General features: G+C 32.7%; 2 protein-coding genes across 4 annotated transcripts; both read left to right on the top strand.

Annotated features, from left to right (window-relative positions):
- Window positions 1-443: 443 nt before the first annotated feature.
- On the top strand, window positions 444-11,402 carry LOC108320285 (glucose-6-phosphate isomerase, cytosolic). Of its 2 annotated transcripts, none has more exons than XM_052866843.1 (24): window positions 444-702; window positions 1,831-1,907; window positions 1,983-2,059; window positions 2,245-2,326; window positions 2,464-2,511; window positions 2,761-2,916; window positions 3,006-3,102; window positions 3,265-3,307; window positions 3,487-3,554; window positions 3,669-3,753; window positions 6,307-6,355; window positions 6,503-6,575; window positions 6,703-6,763; window positions 7,198-7,264; window positions 7,885-7,941; window positions 8,026-8,079; window positions 8,170-8,298; window positions 8,953-9,016; window positions 9,095-9,168; window positions 9,959-10,012; window positions 10,101-10,169; window positions 10,442-10,531; window positions 10,685-10,792; window positions 11,111-11,402. In XM_052866843.1, exons 2-24 carry the CDS (start codon window positions 1,857-1,859, stop codon window positions 11,159-11,161), a joined length of 1,707 nt encoding a protein of 568 aa, XP_052722803.1. In that variant the 5' UTR covers window positions 444-702; window positions 1,831-1,856; the 3' UTR covers window positions 11,162-11,402. The 2 variants fall into 2 exon arrangements, with proteins under 2 accessions (XP_052722803.1, XP_052722804.1); XM_052866844.1 differs by having other exon boundaries at window positions 1,813-1,907.
- A 4,802-nt stretch (window positions 11,403-16,204) lies between these two features.
- Window positions 16,205-21,587, top strand: LOC108320300 (uncharacterized). 2 transcript variants are annotated; one of them, XM_017551684.2, is made up of 4 exons: window positions 16,205-16,343; window positions 17,004-17,180; window positions 19,744-21,050; window positions 21,228-21,587. In XM_017551684.2, the coding sequence occupies exons 1-3, from the start codon at window positions 16,242-16,244 to the stop codon at window positions 20,998-21,000; spliced, it is 1,536 nt and encodes a 511-aa protein (XP_017407173.2). In that variant the 5' UTR covers window positions 16,205-16,241; the 3' UTR covers window positions 21,001-21,050; window positions 21,228-21,587. The 2 variants fall into 2 exon arrangements, with proteins under 2 accessions (XP_017407173.2, XP_052722802.1); XM_052866842.1 differs by having other exon boundaries at window positions 16,210-16,343; window positions 19,741-21,050.
- Window positions 21,588-22,252: the final 665 nt, after the last annotated feature.

Raw genomic sequence — 22,252 nt, 5'->3', positions numbered from 1 at the left:
ATTTAATATTTTTATTAATTAAGTGTCGTTGTTAAAAAATTATAATTAATATAAAAATATTAATAATGTTTTGTAATTAATATAAAATTTTTTGAGTACACGATATATATAAATATTTTTTTTAATAAAAATTCAATTAAAAGTATTTAAATTAATAAGACAATTTAATTTAAATATTACAAAACATATAAAATTTAAACTCATAATTTTACTTACCAATATAAATTTTAGTATTGATAAATAATTACATTACTTGAGAAAACTTTATCTTCACCTTATCAAATCCAATTATGGTTTAAATAAGATGAGTTAAATAAAAAAAATCGTATAAAAAAATATTGGCCAACTTCAAGTTATATTTCAGTGTCATATTAGTTTCTGAAACTAAAAAAAAAAGATTAATTTTTGTTTTGTTTGTTTATAGTTGATACCACTCCTATGGTTGTATCTGTGTGCCATAACTAGTTGTAAGGTTCATTCCCGTGAGCTTACAAATTATCTATTTCCATCCACAGAACCTGAATCTGTCACCTTTTCTCTGTATCTTTCTCACACAATACAATAATATCGCTTCAAATCAAAACCAACTTTCAAATCCTGACCCACCTTTGCTTTTTCTGATCGCCACCATCTTTTTGCCTTCCAAATCCTATTTCGTAACACCCCATTTCCATTTCTTCCCAAAGTTCATTCCTTTTTCAGGTTTGAAACGGAACCCATTTCTCTGTTTTCATGCTTTTAGCCAACAATGCCAAGTGTCTGGATGTTCTGTTTATTGTTTTCAACATTGAACTTTTTTGAAACAGAGGGCATCTGCATGTTGTATAGGGCTGTTTTTAAAGTTTCATGCTTCGATGGTTTATGTGAATTTAATGATTTTATTTGGATTTTGAGGGTTTGCATTTGTTTTTTTGATCTTGCTTTTTTCCTAGTTACTCATTTCGTATTTCAATTCTTATCAATGCATATTTTGATTCAATTGAGTTGGTTTTGGTTATAAAACTTCATTTGAGTCTATATAAAAGGTCCATGCCTGAATGGACCTGACCCCAATCGGGGTATTGATTTATCTTTTCCTTTCCTTTTCAATAGCAGTTGATTTACTGAGTTAGTAGCTAAAATGAATTGAATGCCTAATACTTTGTCATGTAGCTTTTTGAGGAGTTGGCCTACAGAAACTTGGTTCAGTGTTAAGTTTGCGTAGTCTTTGAATAATCTTTAGCCACTTTGTTGTGTTATTTTTTTTGTTCATGATTGAAGTTAAACAAATGCCGCAGCCTGACCTCAGGAGGCTATCATTTAACGAATAAAATAATCATTCTCTATTTTATGGAGAACAACAATGGTTTTCCATTTGGAATTATTTATTTCGTATGAATCAATATTTATAGTATATAGAATAAAATAAAATTATTGGAATACAAATCTCTGGTACAGTTTCTATCCTATAAGTTTAAAGTTGTTTTCTTTTATTCTTAGAAATGAGTTATCCCTCTATAAATGGAAGGCAATAGGATTATCATCCTTGCAATAAGCATCTTAGATAAAGTTGGTTTCATTTCATGTACAATGTACATGCGTTCCAGCTTAAAACTACATCTTTCTTGACATTGAATTTGATTTTAATTGTTTTATGCAGTCTATCTTAAGCATTCCAGTCCTTCAACATATGGAGGGCTGTTGACATTTCACTCATACTTTTTTATTATTAGTATTGATCATGTACCTATTGGCATATAGTCTATATCTTCAATGTAGAGGCTTCAACATATTTTTTGTTGTTGTTTTCTGTTTGTTTATCTTCACCTGTAGATTTTTCTTTATCTGCAGGAAAAATCTATCAATTATAATTCCAAATGTCTTCGTCCACTCTCATCTGTGACACTCAGCCATGGAAGGAGTTAGAGGTGATGGATAATCACTTCCTAGATTATAATTCAGAGCTAGTGAAACATTCTACTTATCGCTTCTCATTTGTGCAGGCCCACGCTGTGGATGTTAAAAAGACTCACTTACGTGATTTATTGAGTGATGAGGAGAGATCCCGGTCAATGGTGGTGTATGACGCTTAATTTATGAAACTCTATAACCTTATGACCTATTATATTCTTTTATAAGTGTATCAATAAAATTAGGAGATTACCATTTAGGAATTGAAAATATTTTATGCTAAAAAAGTTGAGTCACTACAATGTGCTTGCAATGTCTTGATGTCTAACCTTTGGACTTCTGCATTCTTTGAAGTGAATTTGATGGAATTCTATTGGATTACTCGAGGCAGTTAGCCACTCTTGAAACAAGGGAAAAACTCTTCAAATTGGCAGAGGTTAGTTCAGTCCTTCTAGATATTTGGACAACATGTTTTATCTTGTGGCCCTCAGTCATGTCCTTTTAGATACATAAAATGTCCTTTATCAAACTGAAATGAAGTCATCTGATTACTATATCTCTGATGTGACGCAGGTTGCATCCCTCAAGGAAAAGATAAACCGGATGTACAATGGGGAGCATGTAAGTTCCTGTATACCGAACCACTGAGCTGTACATATGCTCATGTCATACTTGCATTTTAAATTTTTTTCTCCGTCTGGAACAAAGGTGTTAATTCTCAACTATGTTTTTATTAAATGGTTTCTACAATTCCCACTTCTACACTGGGAAACTTTGTATTCAAAAAGTTTGCATGTATATATGATGTGGACACAATTGCTACAATTTCTGAATTATCACATTTTCTTGTTACTTCTCTTGGAATTTCAGATAAACAGCACTGAGAATAGATCAGTACTTCATGTAGCTCTTCGTGCTCCAAGAGATTCTGTTATACAGAGTGATGGAAAGAATGTTGTCCCAGATGTTTGGAACGTTCTGGACAAGATCAAGGAGTTCTCTGAACGGATTCGCAGTGGATCTTGGGTAATATACTGGCCAGTTTTTTGTACTTTTTTTGTGGTATATGGACATTGTTGATGTAGAGTTAAAGAGTATAAATTATATTTTTGTAGGTTGGAGCTACAGGAAAGGAATTGAAGGATGTTGTTGCTGTTGGTATTGGTGGCAGTTTCTTAGGTCCATTATTTGTGCACACAGCTCTTCAAACAGGTTGTTGACTCATTCTGGTTTCTTGGTGGTATTCACATAATCAGCCTTTCTTCTCCTTATATTTGTACGTTTTTTAGTACATATGTAGATGAACATAAGAACCATGTATATTATCTTCAAGCAAGTAGAAGTGCTGAATATTGTTTCTATGACATCTTTCAGATCCTGGAGCAATTGAATCTGCAAGAGGGCGTCAGCTACGGTTGTAAGTATCTGATATCACTTTGGTTTTTGAAGTCTGGTTTGTTGCCATCCAATTCTAGTATGCATTCCACTCCCCTCGTGTTAATTTTATACTACTATTTATCTCATTTAGTGGTGACAAGGTTAACCTCTTCACTATGTTAAACTTATCACGAAATCAATATATGCTTGTATGTGCAGTCTTGCAAATGTTGATCCAATTGATGTTGCTAGGAATATCACGGGACTAAATCCTGAAACAACCCTAGGTAAGTATGGTTTTGCCTTTTCCTTTTTACTTGATATTTGACTTAAGCGACTGGGATTCCATCTTGTTTTCTACACTGTTGGAACTCTTTTTTTTTTTTTTTTTTTTTTTGTAGTGGTGATTGTTTCAAAGACTTTTACAACTGCCGAGACCATGTTGAATGCCCGAACACTAAGGGAATGGATTTCTTCTGCCCTAGGGTGAGTGTTACGATAGGGGTAATAATAAGGGTTGGAAAGTATATGAGCAGAGAGAATATTTAGTATAAGTTAATTAGAGTAAATAAATATAGTATAAGTTAATTAGAGTAAATAAATATAGTATAAGTTAATTAGAGTAAATAAATATATATTTAGGGAAATATTCAATATAAGATATTTATAATTAAGGATATATGCTAGGATAATATATGGAGAGATATTTATATTAAATATAGGGATATTTATATTAAATATTAAATATAAGGATATTTATATTAAATGCAAATATATTCTAGAGAAATATTTAATAAGAGATGGGTGGGAAATAATTAATATAAATAAAGTTAGAGTCTAGGGTTAAAGACATGCTTTTGATTATTGAGTTTTGTGACAAACATTATTGTCTTGTGAGGGAGGTTATGCTCTCAAAGTAATTGAAAGAGGTTATGCTCCCAATTATTGTTTACCCTTGTTTATTCAGATATTACCATCAATAAAAGAGATTCATGCATCCAATATCATTCGTTTATTGTTCTGTTACGTGTGAGAGAGTGTGAAAGGTTGTATTTGGCTAGTTTATGTACTCAGGTACGTAACAATTGGTCCGACCTGCCGGATCGTCAAGGGAGGAAACTACCAGATCCTATTGAGAAGAGGAAAGACATCATGGAGGAAAGAGTGAATGCAATTGAAGGGAAATTGGAGGTCATAGAAATCTCCATGGGAGGATTGGAGGCGGCAGTTCAGGAACTAGTGAAGGTGATGGGAGAGCGAGGTCGACGACATGAAGGAAATTCATATGGAAGTCAGGGGTCTGTCAACGGGAGAAGGTATGAGGAGGATGAGAGAGATGGCGGTAGGCTGGATGGTGGACATCGAGAGGAGCAGCCGAATTGGAGGAGAAGGGTAGATTTACCCATGTTTGAAGGAAGTGATCCGTCAAATTGGATCAATAGAGCGGACAAATTCTTTGAGCTACAAGGAGTGTCGGAGGAAGAAAAGTTGTGTCTAGCCTATATCAGCATGGAGGGAATCGCGGGACACTGGTTCAGATTCTGGAGGGAGAAGGCCAGGAACCGTTCGTGGGCAGGATTAAAGGAGTCAATGGTGATCCGTTTTGGAGGAAGAAACCGGGGAACCGTCTTCGAGAGACTGGTGGCCTGTAAACAATCAGGAACCGTGGAGGAATACATCCAAGAATTTGAAGTCTTGGTCGGCCAAACAGAAACAATGCCCGACGCACAGCTGATGGGGTACTTTATGGCAGGATTGCAGGAGGGGATCTGTAATCAACTCAGATTACTTGATCCGCGGGAGTTGATGGACGTTATGAGACTGGCAAAGGACGTGGAAGAGTTCCAAGGGGGTGTGAAGGCTGGGAGCGAAAGTGTGATCAAGAATCAATCTGGAGAAAAATCGAACGGGGCGGATACGCGACTGGAGCTCAGTCGCCCTAACCAAGGCCGAACGATAACTGCCATGGAGAGCCGAGCGGACATCACGGAGAATGTGGGGACCGGACAAGGAAATAAACGTGAGGGATCTACCTTATGAGGAATATGAAAAACGGAGGAAAGAAGGAAGGTGCTTTAGATGCGGCGAGCGGTTCGGTCCTGCTCACCGTTGTCTGGACAAGAGTTTGAGAGTCCTGATATATGCAGAGGACGAGGAGGAATTTCCACCACCCAAACCTCCAGACTTGAATTGATGAGGAGCCATGAGATCAAGCTCCCCAATCCAACCTTGGGGACAAGGTTGTTTTGCAGCGGGGAGTAATGTTACGATCTAAGGTAGGGGTAATAATAAGGGTTGGAAAGTATATGAGTAGAGAGAATATTTAGTATAAGTTAATTAGAGTAAATAAATATAGTATAAGTTAATTAGAGTAAAAATATATATTTAGGGAAATATTCAATATAAGATATTTATAATTAAGGATATATGCTAGGATAATATACGGAGAGATATTTATATTAAATATAGGGATATTTATATTAAATATTAAATATAAGGATATTTATATTAAATGCAGATATATTCTAGAGAAATATTTAATAAGAGATGGGCGGGAAATAATTAATATAAATAAAGTTAGAGTCTAGGGTTAAAGACATGCTTTTGATTATTGAGTTTTGTGTCAGACATTATTGTCTTGTGAGGGAGGTTATGCTCTCAAAGTAATTGAAGGAGGTTATGCTCCCAATTATTGTTTACCCTTGTTTATTCAGATATTACCATCAATAAAAGAGATTCATTCATCCAATATCATTCGTTTATTGTTCTGTTACGTGTGAGAGAGTGTGAAAGGTTGTATTTGGCTAGTTTACGTACTCAGGTACGTAACAGTGAGTGTAGTGTTAAAACTATTTTTCAAGAGTAATAGTATAATTCTTAATCTGGTTCTTTTTCTGGGCTTTTACCTTTTAGACTTTAGTATTATAAGCATTGTGTCTTCATCTGGTAATTTCCCCTTCAAAACATATCCATAATTATGTAAAATAGAAATGTTAAATGTAATCTGAAGACTGGCTTACCATTCTATTTTACCTTCAGGCCCTCAGCAGTTGCAAAACATATGGTGGCAGTCAGTACCAATCTCACAGTATGGCCATTTGTTCTCTTTTCTTTTGCTTAGCTCATCAAAATATGTTAAAAATTCTATGTGTAGTTTCCGTGTGAAGACATATATCAATTGTTCAGGGCTGAGCCTGCAGTTTTCTTTTTTCTGTTGTCTTCATTTCTGATGCAGCTTGTGGAAAAATTTGGCATTGATCCTAATAATGCTTTTGCATTTTGGGACTGGGTTGGTGGCCGATATAGTGGTAACTTTTTTTTGCAAATGTCTACTTTTCCTAGATCTTACTGGATGGGAGCCCCTGCAATATGCTGCCCTTTATTGAATAAGAGAAGTAATTTGATTTTAACTATTATTTGGTGTGTTGTTTACAGTCTGCAGTGCTGTTGGAGTATTGCCATTATCCCTACAATATGGTTTCTCAGTAATTGAGAAGTATGTGATTTATTATTGCTATGAGCAAGAATTTCTTTTCATTGATAATAATGGTCCTAACTTTAGCTTATTTCATTGTATTTTTAGCATAACTTATTATAGATGCACTCTAGCAAGCATTGCATTGCCTATATCATTTCTATCTTTTAATTAGAAAAATAGAAAAAAAAGGAAATTCAACTTCATAATAATAGCTAGTTGGTAATTAATTTATAATACCTCCAATGCTTCTATATTTTCTTTGTGCAAATTAATGGAAAGAAAGTAAGGTTTTCTCTTGGCTTATAGCCTTAGTTCCAGGAGGGTAAAGATTCATCCAACTATTCATTTTATTTATTTATTTATCTGTTGTTTTGGTTCCTATTTGATAGAATAAGTATCCTTTCTTGTTCATATGCTTGGTTTGTACATGACATCACATTTCTTTTTTGAAGGTTTTTAAATGGGGCTTCCAGCATTGATCAACATATCTATTCAGAACAATTTGAAAGAAATCTACCTGTAAGAACCCCTACCGCAGCCTTTGTGTCTTTCAATGTTTTTTTTTTGTACTAATGGATCTCCTGCACATGTTAGACAGATTTTAAGCCATTTATTGTGTCTGGAAAGTAATTATCATAAACCAACCCATTGTTGTGTCTAAAAGCTTATGCTACTAGTGGAGGTCAAAGGCTGGTTTTGTTGAGATAGTAATAGTCTTAGAATTAGTCCAACGTCAATTAGGTAAAAGAAGGGTCATGTGACTACTTTTTCTTAATATTGGGAAAACCGAAGTTGTTGGCTAAGAATAGTATAAAGTACAGTATGTAAGGGCAATCCTCATGGTCTCCCTGATACTACTTTCACTCTCTGCCTGTCTCTCCCTACTTAGTGCTCTCTCTCTACTCAGTGCTTCCTTGACCTTGTTTGATGAACAATTTGTTGCTCCCAAAATTTGAATTGGATTTCATGGTTTGGAAACTACTCTCCCTTTGAAGCAATAAACTGCTATCATTGATGGAGAGTGAGTAATGATTAACCACATGAATCCTTCCTTTTTTTGGGATTATACATCTATATGGCAGTAATGATGTTTCTTTAACAAATGCAAGATGACATGTTCAATTGTGTCAATGGGCCAGGTGCTTTTGGGACTGTTGAGTGTATGGAATGTCTCATTTCTTGGATATCCTGCCCGAGTGAGTACCTCGCCATTTGTTCTATTGAATAACTCCTTATGTTTCTTTATTATTTCAATAACTGAAACGTTGGTTCACACCCAGGCTATCTTACCATATTCTCAAGCCCTGGAGAAGTTTGCCCCTCACATTCAACAGGTATGTTTGTTATTGTCTTGCAATTGAATGCTCAGGAATTTTCATTTTTTGTCCTCTTTGTTCATATTGTTTAGTGTATGTTCAAACTAGGTTAGCATGGAAAGTAATGGCAAGGGTGTTTCAATTGATGGTGTGCCACTACCATTTGAGGCTGGTGAAATTGATTTTGGTGAACCAGGAACAAATGGGCAGCACAGTTTTTATCAACTTATACACCAGGTGTGATACAGATAGCAATACTTGTGTTGTCATGACATTTTGAACTTTAATTTAATTTGTGAAGTTTGCATGTTAATGCTTGGGTAAAATCTATATTATGATTGATGAGGACATTAGGTCATATACAAGTTTAATGGAAGATTATTTTCCTGTATGCTGACCTTTGAGTCAAGTGGTGGTTACTCGGCAGATCATTTACGTTGCATATGGATTCATGGTTTATCTTTCATAAGTTAGTTTTCTCCTGTCAGTTCTAAACACAATTTTCTGAGTGGCACATTTTAAACTGCATTTAGGATTTTCCCTTATGCCTCAAAATAAATCAGAAGTTAGTCATGCTTGGATATATATCATACATGGGCATTCCAGCATAAACTAGATGACAAAAATTGTTATTGGATAGCATTAAAGAATTTCAACAAATTTTTCTATTCATTAGAATTTGGGAGAGGGGTCAATCATACCAAAAAGTGGAATTGATTTCAATCTTTAAGCTTATCTCTTTTATTTGATTCAGGTACCCTGTAGTCTGATAATATTCATTCTGTGATGTGTGCAATCCAATGTGCTCATGAATTTAAAATGTTACATTTATCTCAGTATGAATGACTTTGTTGTGAAATAACACATCTATATCCATATCTTGATCTCCAGGGACGTGCTATTCCTTGTGACTTTATTGGGGTTGTGAAAAGTCAGCAACCTGTTTACTTGAGTGGTAAGCTGGTTTGATATTTACACTCTGGTTATCTTGGTTTGAGACATGTAATTTATAATTCATGCACTTTCTGTGCAGGAGAGGTGGTGAGCAACCATGATGAGCTAATGTCAAACTTTTTTGCACAACCAGATGCACTTGCCTACGGGAAGGTACACAAGTAGTTTCTCTAAATCTAATTTATATTCATTAACTAAACAAAGGGAGCGCTTCCATATGGGAAGGTATATTTGTGCTCTCTTTCTTATTTATGGATCAAGTAGTCTGATTGCTTCTCTCTTCTCAAGATCCGATGTAGATAAAAAGAATATAATAAATCATAAAACAATGAAGCGATTAATTCATGGTTTTTTTAATAAAATGAAAATTGGAAATTAAATTGAACTGGTAGTTGCACAATAGAAACAAGATTCTTGATGTTGGTATCTTCAAGATTATTCTTGTTTTGTGCAAGAATCAGGCCTAACCATATACATGACCCAAGGCATAGAGGGTGATGGTGTTTGGTGTTCTCGTGCTGTGAAAGAAGGGAGTATTTCTAGAAGACACTCTAACACTGAAGTTAGAGGTGATGCTTGAAGGCTAGGATGTGTGGGAGGAAATCCTTTATTTGAGTGTTTTAGCTTTTATTTGTTGTAGAGCTAGAGACCCTTTGAGTTAGGGAACAAAGGATTTTGTCCGATATAATTGATTGAAGATGACATCCTCTTTTTCATTGCCTTCTTGAATATATGGTATGTACTTGGTTGGACTGAGGGAGGTAAATATTGGGTAACTTACTCTGGCCAGTGAGGCAATGGCCACAATCCAGTTTGGAACAATTTTCATGTCATGAGCATTCTTCTCAAAGATTCCTTAATTGGAGTTTTTTTAGCAGTTCTATACTGTATTTACATGTTTACTTGTTTTGAGGGTTAATTAAATCAATCTTTCTTTTAACAGACATCCGAACAGTTGCAGAAGGAGAATGTTCCTCCACATCTTGTGCCACACAAGGTAGTTTCCCTTCTGTTTCTATGCTACTTCATGACTTATCACTATTGAATCACCAGTCCCCTCACTGTTTGTATTCTTCATGCTGCAGACATTTTCCGGGAATCGACCTTCTCTCAGCCTTCTGCTTCCATCATTGAATGCCTACAACATTGGACAGGTTTGAAGTCCCTCCTCTTATTATATGAACATTTAGAGAGGAAATAATTCATTCCTGTTTGCTGGAATTTGAATTTACCAGTATCTTCGTTCCATTGAGCATGTCCATCCTGAAAATATCCTTTTCCTACCCATAGATCTTACCTCTCAATATACTGATGTTCCAGTCAGATGTGAATTTTCCATACTTGAGCAGTTTATACTAATGCTTTTCTTTAATGAGACTGTGAAAATTGAATTTTTAGCCCTAATATCACCTATCTGCTTTCCCAGTTGTTGGCAATCTTTGAACATAGAATTGCTGTGGAAGGTTTTATTTGGGGAATCAATTCTTTTGACCAGTGGGGAGTGGAGCTTGGGAAGGTTAGTAATTGATAAGTGACCCTTTATGTTCTTACTTCTATCCCTGGCAATGAAATATTCTGTGGTATAGTTGTTTCTTTCTGACGAGATTTCATATCAATATGCACTTTTTTTTTTAATTTGACTTTGATGAATTTCACAATGTTCATTCAGTCGTTAGCCACTCAAGTGAGAAAGCAACTCAATGCATCCCGCACACAAGGAGAACCAGTTCAAGGCTTTAATTTCAGTACTACTTCTATGTTGACAAGATACCTTCAGGTGTGGTAGATCATAATTCTATTCAAAGAAGAATTATTTTCTTAATTGTAGTATTTGTTGATGTTGAAACTGAACCTTGGTTTTGAATTCTTCACCCAATAAATATTAATCTACAACGACGAGAAAGCCTTTTCCTACCAGATGAGATCGCAATAAATATTTTTCTAGAAAATATAAGATGATCAAACATGGTTCAAGAATTACATGTTTTTCTTATAGGTTTTTGTTTCTTGGTTGATATATAAGAGAGTGTGCTAGCATGTTCTTGTTGCTTCATTTTAGAAGATTACTGAATTGATTTGTTTATTTGTATGTCAGGCAAGTGCAGATGTACCAGCTGATCTTCCAACTCGTTTACCTAAGATATAACTGCCTTTTCTTGAGGAATGTTATTTTTTTTATCTTGATATTGAATCAAAGTGTTGTTACCAATCTCATATAAGCTGTGACAGGTTACACAGCAGCCTTCAAACTTCTGTTTCTGAACTAATTAAGTAGTTCTGGCTTATTACAGTCATCCTTCAATTTTGTTGTGAAATGATGTCTTGAAAATCATTGCCCTATGTTTTGCTGGATTTTGAGTTATCAAGCATAGTTTTATCTGATAAAATTTAAGCACAGTTTCACAGATATTTTTTTAGTACTGTTCTAATTAAGATAAGAGTTTCAGCCTGATAAATTATACAATAAAAGCCATACTAGTTATTGGAGATGACACTAATTACTATTTGAGAACAACACCAAAAACACACTAAAAATGGTATCTAAATTCTGTATTTTATCAGATAAACGGTTTAGACAAACAAAAGTATACATTGAAACATTTGTTTATGAACTGTACATATAAACTAGAACAACTTCGAATTGTAAAGTTTGAAACGAACTTGAAAACTCAAATATTCAAAACTGGTGAAAAAAAAAATCTAGTGCTTAGTAAATGAGTTACCTACCTTTAAGCTGGACAAAACCTTAACCTTCAACTATATCTTTTGAGAAAACCTTGGGGCTATTGCTCCCTGCACCCTCGCAATTAGTAATTGCACTTCCACACTAATAGAAAAAGACTAAACTATCTTTTACTATTGTACCACACTTTTGTAACAGGTTGAATCTGACACAAATAATATATTTCTGCTACTTGACTTGTAACAAAAATTTGTCTATTATTTGTTGATACTGTTTAAAAAATATCTGATAAGTATTAATAGATATTTGTCAAAAACTGTGGAAGTAGTAAATGCCGAAACTTGATGCCCAAAGTTGCAGTTGACCAATTAAGATGAAGTCTTTAGGAGGTCCAAAAACATATAAATCACAAAGGGTAAAATGGACATTTTGTGAAAAAAGACAGTGTATGAAAACATGATGTGGGTGCCCAAAGTAATTAATTGTCTTGAGACACAATATGCCCAGTGAAAAAAGAAAGCATTGATGATTTACTGCAGTCAAGCAACGAAAAGCGAGTGTTCTAACCAATTCAAATTATTAATTATTTTTATTTAAACAAAATTACCAATTTTTTTTTCAAATTAATTAATACACTTTTTTAATTTAATTATTGGATGTCAGTAAATAGATATTTTTTTAATTAATTTTTATCTTTCACATTTAGATAAAATTAGAATGTAATGATTTAGTGTCATTGCACCAATTCTTTTCATATGGGGCATGGAGGTAATGTCTTAATCTGTGTTTTCCAACGAATTTTAAAGTTAGGAAGACAATAAATATGTTGATAACATTATTGTTAATCTTAATATTGCTAATAAGTTATTAGTACTTTGATATAATGCTTAAGAATAATGGACAACTTTTTTTTTTAGAAATTTTTTTTTTTTTAGAAATTAATATTTCTTTTTTATCTTGTAGACAAATCTATTTACAATCATGATAATACCAATAATTTTCAATCATTTTAAGTAATGGATTGGAGGCACACCCACGTCTTTGTCTCCCATTCAACCCTCAACGTTCTCACTTTTCTACAAATTTGAAATTTGAAAAAAAAAATATTTCTTTTTAAACTTTAAAAATAATAATAATAATTAGAAAAGTGAAAAGCGAAAACCAACGACCAGCTTTTGCAGATTGCGAGATTTCCCGCCTATAAAAAACGACGTCGAACTATAAAGGCGGTACTCGCGTGGATTCTCATTTCGGTTTAGATTTGTTTCAATTTTTTATTTTTTAAATAGATTAATTGATTATTTTCTCAATATTATATCTAAATTTAGACCTGTAAGATTTTGAATTTTCTTTAAAAATATAATTTTCTCATATATATTCTATTTTCTCTCTTTATAGAAATATGAGTTTTGAAGATATTTGTTAAACAAATGTTATCCGTAAGAAGATAACAATAGGCATGTCATGATACATTTTGTGATTCAACCCTTTATTCTTCTTTCCTTTTAAGTTTGATTAATAAAAGAGACTGACATTGTAAACTTTAGAAGTTTTAGTAGCAAAATTTGGATTTTTAAAGGTGTATAAAAGTGATTTTGCTAGTAAATACACTGTCCTAGAGTAAAAAAAGGGTACTTTATTCGCATTTATTACGTAGTATTGAATTAGATTAGTGAAATGTATCATTGGCTGAGGTAGATTTTTTAGTATTATTTGAAGTAATTTATAATAATTTCTGAATGTAAAATTGATATTTTGGACAAATAAAACTAATACTTGATAAAATTATAATAGTTATATACATTAATTAAAAAAACATTTTTTACACTTATAGCTTCTAATTCTCCAAGTATAATAAATGGTGTAATGGTATGGTACCACTTTTATAAATAATGAGAATCGGTATAAAAAATAATATGGAAAAAGCTTGTAATAATCCATAATTATTATTTTTTATACTCTAAAATGGTATAAAAAGTTATTTTTTTTAAATTTAAAATGAATTTTTTTATACCTTCTAAAGATTTGTTTTTTTGTTTGTCTTTACTTCATTCTCTTTAGCACTTTCGTGTTCTCTTTTTTGCTGTTGGCTTCATCCTCGTTCTTTCTTGCATTCATCCTCCATTCACATTGGCATTTACATTTAGTTCTTGTCATCGTCAATGTGTTGTGGTGGTGTTACTCGTGCTCTAGTTTGGTGACTCTCGTGCTCAAGTTTGATTTGGTGGTTCTTGTGCTCTGGTTCCTCTCATGTTATCACTCTCATTGTGGTTCACTTATCGTTGGTTGAGGTTATCCTCCTCGTTTAAGGTTTTGGTGAAGCATAGTGCTGGTAAGCTTGGTAGTACATGGTTTCGTGTGTTGTTCGTGGTGGCAAATATGCTTCAAGCACGGTTCTGCATGGCTATGCTAGAAGTACAGTGCAACAATTTTTTGATGATGCTCGTGATGCAGATATGTACGTAATGCAAGGATTTCACAATGGTGAAGCTCGCTTGTAGTCTGATTGTTAGTGTTCAAAGAATATGATGACAACAAGTTTTCTCTTTCGAAAACAAACACTGCTTCCAAACGAAACCTAACAAGTTGTTCTTTGGCGTGCGATAAAGGAAGAAGAAGAAGAAAAATGAGAGTTGCGAGGAAGTAGATTTCGATTTAGAGGAGGAAGATTTTTAATCAATGTTGGATGAGAAAATTAAAGAAGAGCTCAATAGCATCATGGGGAGGAGCATAGCGGAAGATGTTGATTGTAGTTTCTATACTGGTTAGTATTTAACCATTATAGAAAGTTTTCAACTTTCTATACCAATTTCAGAATTAGTATAGAAAGTCTTTTTAACCCATACAAAAATGTTTTTCTATACTAGTGATATAATTAAATATAAAAGTTTTAAATCTAGATAAATAATGGATATTCATTATATACATCACTCAATATTAGTTAAGTACCATAATAAATTACTCAACTAATAAACCATGTTGATAAAGTTATAACTTAATATTTAAGAGAGATTATAAGATAATTTTTTTTCTTACGAGACATTTATTAGATAAGTACTTAGGTGAAAGCTTTTCTCTTATGACATTTATTAGATAAGTATTGAGGTGAAAATATGCATATTGATTCTAGTACTTATTAGATTTATAATAAAAATTCTTTTTTCATAAAGTTAATATAAATTTTAACGAATAAAACAATGATAATCACTCAAGTGAAGAAAGAGCTTAGATAAGAGAAATATTACATCAATTTTTTATCCATTAAAGTTAATGATGCTTAAAGAAATGTAAAATCGTTTAAAAAACATAAGTACTTTTTAGTATTTTGTAAGATTCATCTATTATTTAAAATTATTCTAACTTTGATTATGTCTACATCTTGTAATTCATTTCATTCAAAACTTTTAGTTGAAATATTTAATTATATATGATAATATGAGTTTTGTCCATATCAATGACTTTATAATATATATAAGATTTATTATATATTCCATACTAAATTAAAAAATATTTTTAAGATATAAGATTTAGATAATATCCAACAAATACCATTTGTAAAACATTTATTTTATTCTCTCTAGTTTAAAATAAATATGCTGATATGCTATTCTAAACAATTCATAATTTTAGTCAAATCCTTAATTTTGTCCACGTTTTGTTTTAATTTTATATTTTAATTAATTATATGCTTTTATGACACTTTACATAATCTAAATTTAAATTCAATAAAACAAAAATAAAAGAAACGAAACACATTAATTTTTCTTTTATAAATTTAACTATTTTTTAATTAAAAAATCACATATAAAATAAATAATTTTTTTAATAATAAAATTATAAAAATTGTATATAAACACGTTAGCTTATTTTCACTTGTTAATATAATAAAAGTCCTCCCACAAGGACCTGTCATAAATTTCGAAAGAGTAATTTACAAGTGATTATACAAAATCATTTAAACTATGAAACTTATATAAAATATGATACCTTCCAAATATAAAACTACAAAACTATTTAATTGTGCATATAATTAATTATTGTTATATTCTATTATAATAAGATTTTTTACTTGAGGACTTCACGAAAAGTGATCTTAATATAAATAATCTGATTTAAAAAATGTGAAAATGAAAATAAAAAAATTAAGAAATAGTCATAAACTAAACATTTTGAGATTCACGAAAACAACTTAGTTATTTTTATTTTTTCTAAAAATTATTTTGTAAACTAATTTCTTTCCTTAATAACATGCTCTAACACTTAAAGAAACAAATTTAAATAATTAACTTTATTCTGAAACATTCAAAATTTAAAAAAAAAAATAATTTAACAAAAGCAAAATGTAAATAAACACATTAATTAAAATTTAATGTTTTCCTGATTAAAGTACAATAATTAAACTGAAATATTGTTCTCAATTCAGTTAAGTTATTTTTAATAAATAAAGATAGATTAAAAGTTCAAATAAAAGCAAAAGAAAATTGTCAATAACTGTCCCTAAGTAACAGAAACTCATTTGCACACTACTGTTCAAGCAGCAACAATGGAGGGAAGAGAGAGAAAGTTTTCTCTCTCCTCTCAACCGGAACCTTTCCACACTTCCCATTCCTCTTTCTCCACTCCAATGCAACAGCATCAATCTCATGTGAGTTTGGTTATCTTCAAAATTTGAAATTTTGAATTTTTTAAAAACAAACCTAACTACCTAACGTCACCATCACTGATTGCTACCTCCGTCGCCTTTAGCGCCATATCTGACGACTCTGATGGTTTTATGACTATTCAAACGTACCCATTTCCTCAAAATTTGATTTTTGTAATGATATGTTGTTAGTTTTGATTTTTGGTTCTTTTGTTTTGTTTTGATTTATGTACAGAACGGTATATATAGTTCCTTAACTGTTTCTTTTTTTCTTTTTTCTTTTGCATTGTTCTCCTTTTAGAATTAGAATTTTACCGAGTGACAATTTCTGAAATAAAAGTTTGTTTCAAGTTCAGCTTTAATGTTTTTAGTGCTGTTATCTGATCATGGTTGAGATTGATATTTTACTGTGACAATTTGCGTAATCAAAGTTGTGTTAGATGTCAGTTTAACTGTTTTTAGCTTTAAACTTCAACCGGAATCAATATTTTGCTTTGAAAATTAGGATGCTAAAAGTTTGGATGAATTTCAGTATAACAGATTTAAAATTCAAATTCTGATTAGAGAAGAACAGGGAAAGTTTGGTGTTTTGTGTGTTTATGTTTATGTGATTGAGTTTTGATAATTGTGGTTCTTCCGGTGACAGTATATTTGGTTGTGCAGGAAATGGTGGCTTTGAAGAGGGCATATGCAGATGTAATTCTGAATACTATGAAGGAGTCTGCAGGTCGGGTAATGGTGTCGGAAAAGAGAGCACTTATGCTTCAGCAGGAGCTCACTGCGACCAAAGAAAATGCTCTTCATATGTTAATGCGTCTGAAGAAAATGATGGATGCCAAGGTTTTATTTTCAGTGCCAAATTTTGTGGTTGTTATGGTTATTTGATGATTATAATGATTTGAGAATCTGCTTGGGTTAGATTTTAATTTAATTGATATTGAAATGTTAGATTTGTATTTGACTGGCAGTGAGCATTTAACCCAGTTTATAAGAATGGATTTGTGTGAATGATGAAGTAGAGTCACTTTTAAATGCATTTATTAGTATGTTTTGAAAACTTTATGGGTCACGTTCCATTTTTAAGCTCGATGTAGTAGAATCAAGAACAATTCACTTCTCACTGAATCAATCTATTATGCAGAGTCAATTGTTTTGGAAGCCATAGTAGCCAAACACATCAACTAGTCTTAGAATTTGTTTTTGACAAAAGTGATTTGTATGGCACACCAAACAAGCCCCTCGGCGATTGAGTGATGTTGTTCTTTTAGCTCCACACCCTCACCTTCAATTTTTCAGTTTCTGCCTACTTTAAGCTTCATTTTGGAATCTGAAGTGGAAGATCCTTATGATCACATGTGATGTGCTTGTAGTACGAGGTTTTTCATTTTGTTGCTCAAGTGGAATTCTGATAGAACAAAACAAAATCTTCTATCTAATATGTGTGTCAGAGAAAGAAGTTAGTTGGGTCAGTTGTCGGTTAGTTGAGCAGAAACTATTTATAAGGGAAGTTTGTTAATAGTTGGCAGGAATATTGAATAGAGGGAAGTTTGTCAGGACAATTGTAAAGTTCTGTGTGGGAGGGAAAGCTGTTTCTGTGTGAGAAGTTCTTTAAGATCAATAAAGACATTCTTGTGTCTCTAGTTACTGTTTCTAGATCCAAATCTCATCCCATTTCTATCAAATTCACATGTATCATTTTCTGGATGAAGTAATTTGCTAAATTGAACTCTTGGCCATATTGTTATTGTGTATTTCATTTTGGCTTGTAATTGAAAAAGGCCTAAACAAGTTGTTTTTTGTTATCCTCTGAAGTAAGCATTGATCTTGTTTTCAGTAGGATGCTTTGATGTTTTGGGATGATTGTTTGGACATGTATTCTTCATTGTGTGTGTATAGCTGACTCAATTGAGTATTAACCTCTTATTCTCTGCATAGTGTTCTTCCTCTTTCCTATGGGATTTTGCTTCCCACCTTATGCATTTCCTTTGCTAATGCTAACAGTGGTATAATTCACTTTTTTTTTATTTTAACATTCTATCTTGTAGTCAACTTACGCACATGATTTGCATTTTTTAGTTTATTAATTTGCCTTGTTTTCAATTCCAAATCCAGCAAAAACAAAGCATTTATTATTTTCTAATCATCTTTTGTTTTGGCAAGTCAAAAGTTTTTCACTTGAAATTACATAATGTAAGAACTGTAAAATATCTATCAAAACTAAATTTCAGTTTTCTTCCATTGGTATTTTAACAATTTACAAGTTCCAGTCTACACCACCGGTTATCTGTCATGAACTTTCAATTTGGATTACAAATTTCATCAGGGTTTTTAACAGCGCGCTATATAGTACTATAGTGTGTGGCGGTGCGCGCAGGACCCTACTCGTTGAAGGGGTTTCTGTAGTGGCCTTCGTGGACCAAATAGAGGCAGTAGCAGGCCCTATAGAGGCATTATGTGTTAGATTCCATAAATCCCCATTGAACAAAGACACTGGATCTTTTTTGAAGGCCTAGTTTTCAAATTGAAAAATTTAAATCTATAGATGTAATAATAGTGAAAATGATAAAGAAGAATTGAATTTAGAAGATGATAATTGGCACATCCTTTTGTTGGTAATTACTTATATGTTATGTTTAAGACACTTATGACTTTTTATTGTTAATTATGAATGTTATTAATTTTTAGTAATTTTCATCCTTTCTGAGAATCTATATGTTTAGTAGACATTGTATAGACTAAAAAAAAAATCTAATAGCAGCTTTTCCATATATTCTATCTTGCTATAGCATTTTTGGAATCAAATCCGGGGTTTATAACATTGACTTTAATGAAGTTTGAACAAACTTATAATCTAATAATCTTGGATGGATTTTCTTGTTTCTCCTTCGAAAGTCATAAAAATCTTTACGTCCCTGCTTGTCCAGTGAGATATGTCCTGCTTCAGGTTACATATCTTTACCAATTTGTCACTTGAATTCCATGTTATATGTGGAATTAACGTAATTTTTATGCTTACACGTAGTTGCACTATATATATAGACACTACATATATATTGCCATTTCTCTGTTAACTAAGTCCTAAAAATTCAAGTGATTGGAGGAGTGGTGGTATACATTTCTCCACAATATTGGGTGGTCAATGATGACAAGAAGCTGTTATACCCATGTCAGGATTTGTAGGAGAACAACAATCAAATCTTAAATCTTAGATCTTAGAATGAAATTTGGTTTATTACATGACTCAGTTTATTGTTGTTTCTGTAGTTAGGTTTCTCATAATTGAAGAATCCTTGGATTTTTATATACTGTCTGATGTAATTGCATTCCCACTTTGATGTGTTTTTCCTTTTCTGGTATTCTTAGACCATGCATTTCCTTAAACTAATTCTTTCTTTGTTAGCAGACAGCTGAAGCAGAGAAAGCATCATTGCAGCAACAAAGAAAAATTGAAGAGCTTGAAGCCCAGTTGAATGAAGCTGAGGATGTCGTAACAGATCTTAGGGCTGAACTGAAGCATGTATACTTTGTGCTAGAAAAGATAAGGAATAACCAGGTGCAGCCTTTGAATGGGCAGAACATAAAGCAGGTTGCAACTTGTGTTAGTGTAAAACCCGAGATTTCAATATCGTATCCTCATAAAGAACTTGAATGTATAACAAGCTGTGATGTGGTAAACAAATCACTGACTATGAACATCTTAGATAAGAAGCAATTGCACATCTCTAATTTGGAGGATTGTTCTGGCCATGACTCTGACTTTGCTTCGGTCATCACAAGAAGCAAGGAACCTGAACTTTGCCGAAATGGATTTACTCAGAGAATCCGTGCACTTGAAGGAAATTTGCTGGATGAAAAGCTGCTCATGCAAGACGTACACAATCAACGTTATGGTAAAAAACTTGGGGTCATTGCTAAAGATGTTGATGGGAAAGTTGCAAAATTTAGAGCACTGAATGAGGAAATGAAATTTAGTAAGCATGTCAAGCTCCTTAAAATACCAAAATGGAAGATATTTTCCGGCTACAGGTCTCAATTTCTATCTTGTAAATTTCGTTTTAATGACAGCAGCAAATTGAGCAAAGATGTGTGCTCTCTACCTTCTATCAACCTTAGTGCCATTATCAGATGGAAAAGAAAGAGAAGAAGGCATAGACATCTAGGAATAAAATCTTCTGCTTTTAGAAGTTGTAAACCATCATTTGTTCTCGAGCAGTGCTCATCTGTCTGTGATAATGCCAAATGTTGTGAAGATGAAAAGGATGCAAATATGAATTCAGTGGTACTTTTGACTGATGCAGAACCTGTGCATGGGGCCACTGAGCTAGTGGAGAAAGCAATTGAGAAGGATAACAAGTTATCGAATACAGGAGACAGTGCTGAACAGAATCTAACAGGACCAAGCTCTGACATGAAAGTTGAGGTTGTTGTTCATGTTTCATCTACAAATAGTGATATGAAAGATGAAGAAGCTTTTATAGAAAAAGATAGATCTTGCAGTCAAGTAGATGAAAGTAAGCTTCTGAAGTATACATTCCAAAGGAAGCGAAAAAAAGAAGTTTTGGGAAACACACACCAAAACTTTGATTCTAAGAAGAGCACAGTGAAGAGGAGGGTGGAGGACAAACAAAATGGTGCATGGGAACCCCAGAATCTAGCATGATGGAGGAAACTTTTACAAATAACCAGCACCTGGATCAGGTTGCTTATCAGGTTTGTTCAATTCTAATTCACACAATAACAACTCCAAATTGAATTAGGAGAAAAGCATGGATTATTTGAATGTGAATTAAGTTCTAAGAAAATTTTGGTTAAAGCAAAATGAAGGGTTATCTGTTAGTTTGTTTTGGATTTAAGCACCAGGCTGATATACTTGTTTTCGTTATGCAGCTTATCATTGTCTGCAAACTGCAAAATGGTATTGATATCGATATGGGTGCTTAAAGGCTTTCAACTATAGCAGACCTTTGAGGTTGTTATCTTAGTCTCTCTGAGCACATCAAAGATGTTTTTGTAAACATTTAGGCACTCTAGTTTTTTGGTTTTTAAATTATTTCTGCATTTCTATCCATATAGAGAAAAATGCTGTTTCTACAGTGCTGGTTGCCTCTGTTAAGTGCTTAATTCAAGCTAGCTTAGCACTTGAGCCATGACATGTTGATGGCAACCCTTGATAGCTAATGGATATGTTTGTAGGATGTTTTTTATTATTATTATTATTATTATTATTGTTGTTGTTGTTGGTATTATTTTTATATCTCTCCATAAACTATGAAAATTATATGAAGAAAAGTTTTATTGCCGGCAGATTAGAACTTATACTGATTTGTAATTGTCTCATTTTTGCTTCTCAAGAACATCACTACTCTGCATATTGAATTTGGGAGTTGCTGAAGTTTGAAAAGTTTTAGAATTGGAAACCTCAGTGATTATTTAGATAAAGTTGTATGATTATTTTGAAATCTGATGAACTTAAACTAGACAATAAATGAAGCTATTTATGTATATTTCAAAATATTTATTTATTACGAAGTTCTATAGTTTCTTTCTCCTTTTCTTTCATTTTCTTTCCCTGTTCATGATGCCTCAGGTTTTAATATTCTTTTCTCTCTTTTATTCATCACGTATTTTTTATTCAGACTCCACCAAGAAACGAGCTACAAATTTTGTTTCATTATTAATATTTTTGTCATTATTTGTTCTAAATGATCAAGAATGTGTTTTACTGCTGCTATAATGTTGGGATTGATCCAGTTTCCTGGCCTCTTCTTCACATCATCCTTATCCCTTTAGGTTGTTACTGATAATCTCATCAGTAATGAACACAAATTATTCATTTACTAAATATATTTTGCTGTATACATGTAATTCACTTTTCTATCTAATAATAAAAGTGCATTATCTTAAATCCCTAT

This window comes from Vigna angularis, chromosome 8 (genome assembly GCF_016808095.1).
Source record: "Vigna angularis cultivar LongXiaoDou No.4 chromosome 8, ASM1680809v1, whole genome shotgun sequence".
In the NCBI taxonomy this organism is placed as follows: domain Eukaryota; kingdom Viridiplantae; phylum Streptophyta; class Magnoliopsida; order Fabales; family Fabaceae; genus Vigna; species Vigna angularis.
The sequence above is the reverse complement of the archived record's forward strand: the minus strand, read 5'-3'. Positions and strand labels throughout refer to the sequence as shown.

What these genes read in the sequence shown, in the direction of transcription:
- LOC108320285 (XM_052866843.1), top strand. Translation starts at nt 1,857, where the DNA reads ATGTCTTCGTCCACTCTCATCTGTGACACTCAGCCATGGAAGGAGTTA. An exon ending in GGTTTCTCAGTAATTGAGAA is followed by an intron (nt 6,764 to 7,197) that starts GTATGTGATTTA and finishes TCTTTTTTGAAG; the next exon opens with GTTTTTAAATGGGGCTTCCA. An exon ending in CACATCTTGTGCCACACAAG is followed by an intron (nt 10,013 to 10,100) that starts GTAGTTTCCCTT and finishes TTCATGCTGCAG; the next exon opens with ACATTTTCCGGGAATCGACC.
- LOC108320300 (XM_052866842.1), top strand. Translation starts at nt 16,242, where the DNA reads ATGGAGGGAAGAGAGAGAAAGTTTTCTCTCTCCTCTCAACCGGAACCT. An exon ending in TGCAACAGCATCAATCTCAT is followed by an intron (nt 16,344 to 17,003) that starts GTGAGTTTGGTT and finishes TTGGTTGTGCAG; the next exon opens with GAAATGGTGGCTTTGAAGAG. An exon ending in AGAAAATGATGGATGCCAAG is followed by an intron (nt 17,181 to 19,740) that starts GTTTTATTTTCA and finishes TTTCTTTGTTAG; the next exon opens with CAGACAGCTGAAGCAGAGAA.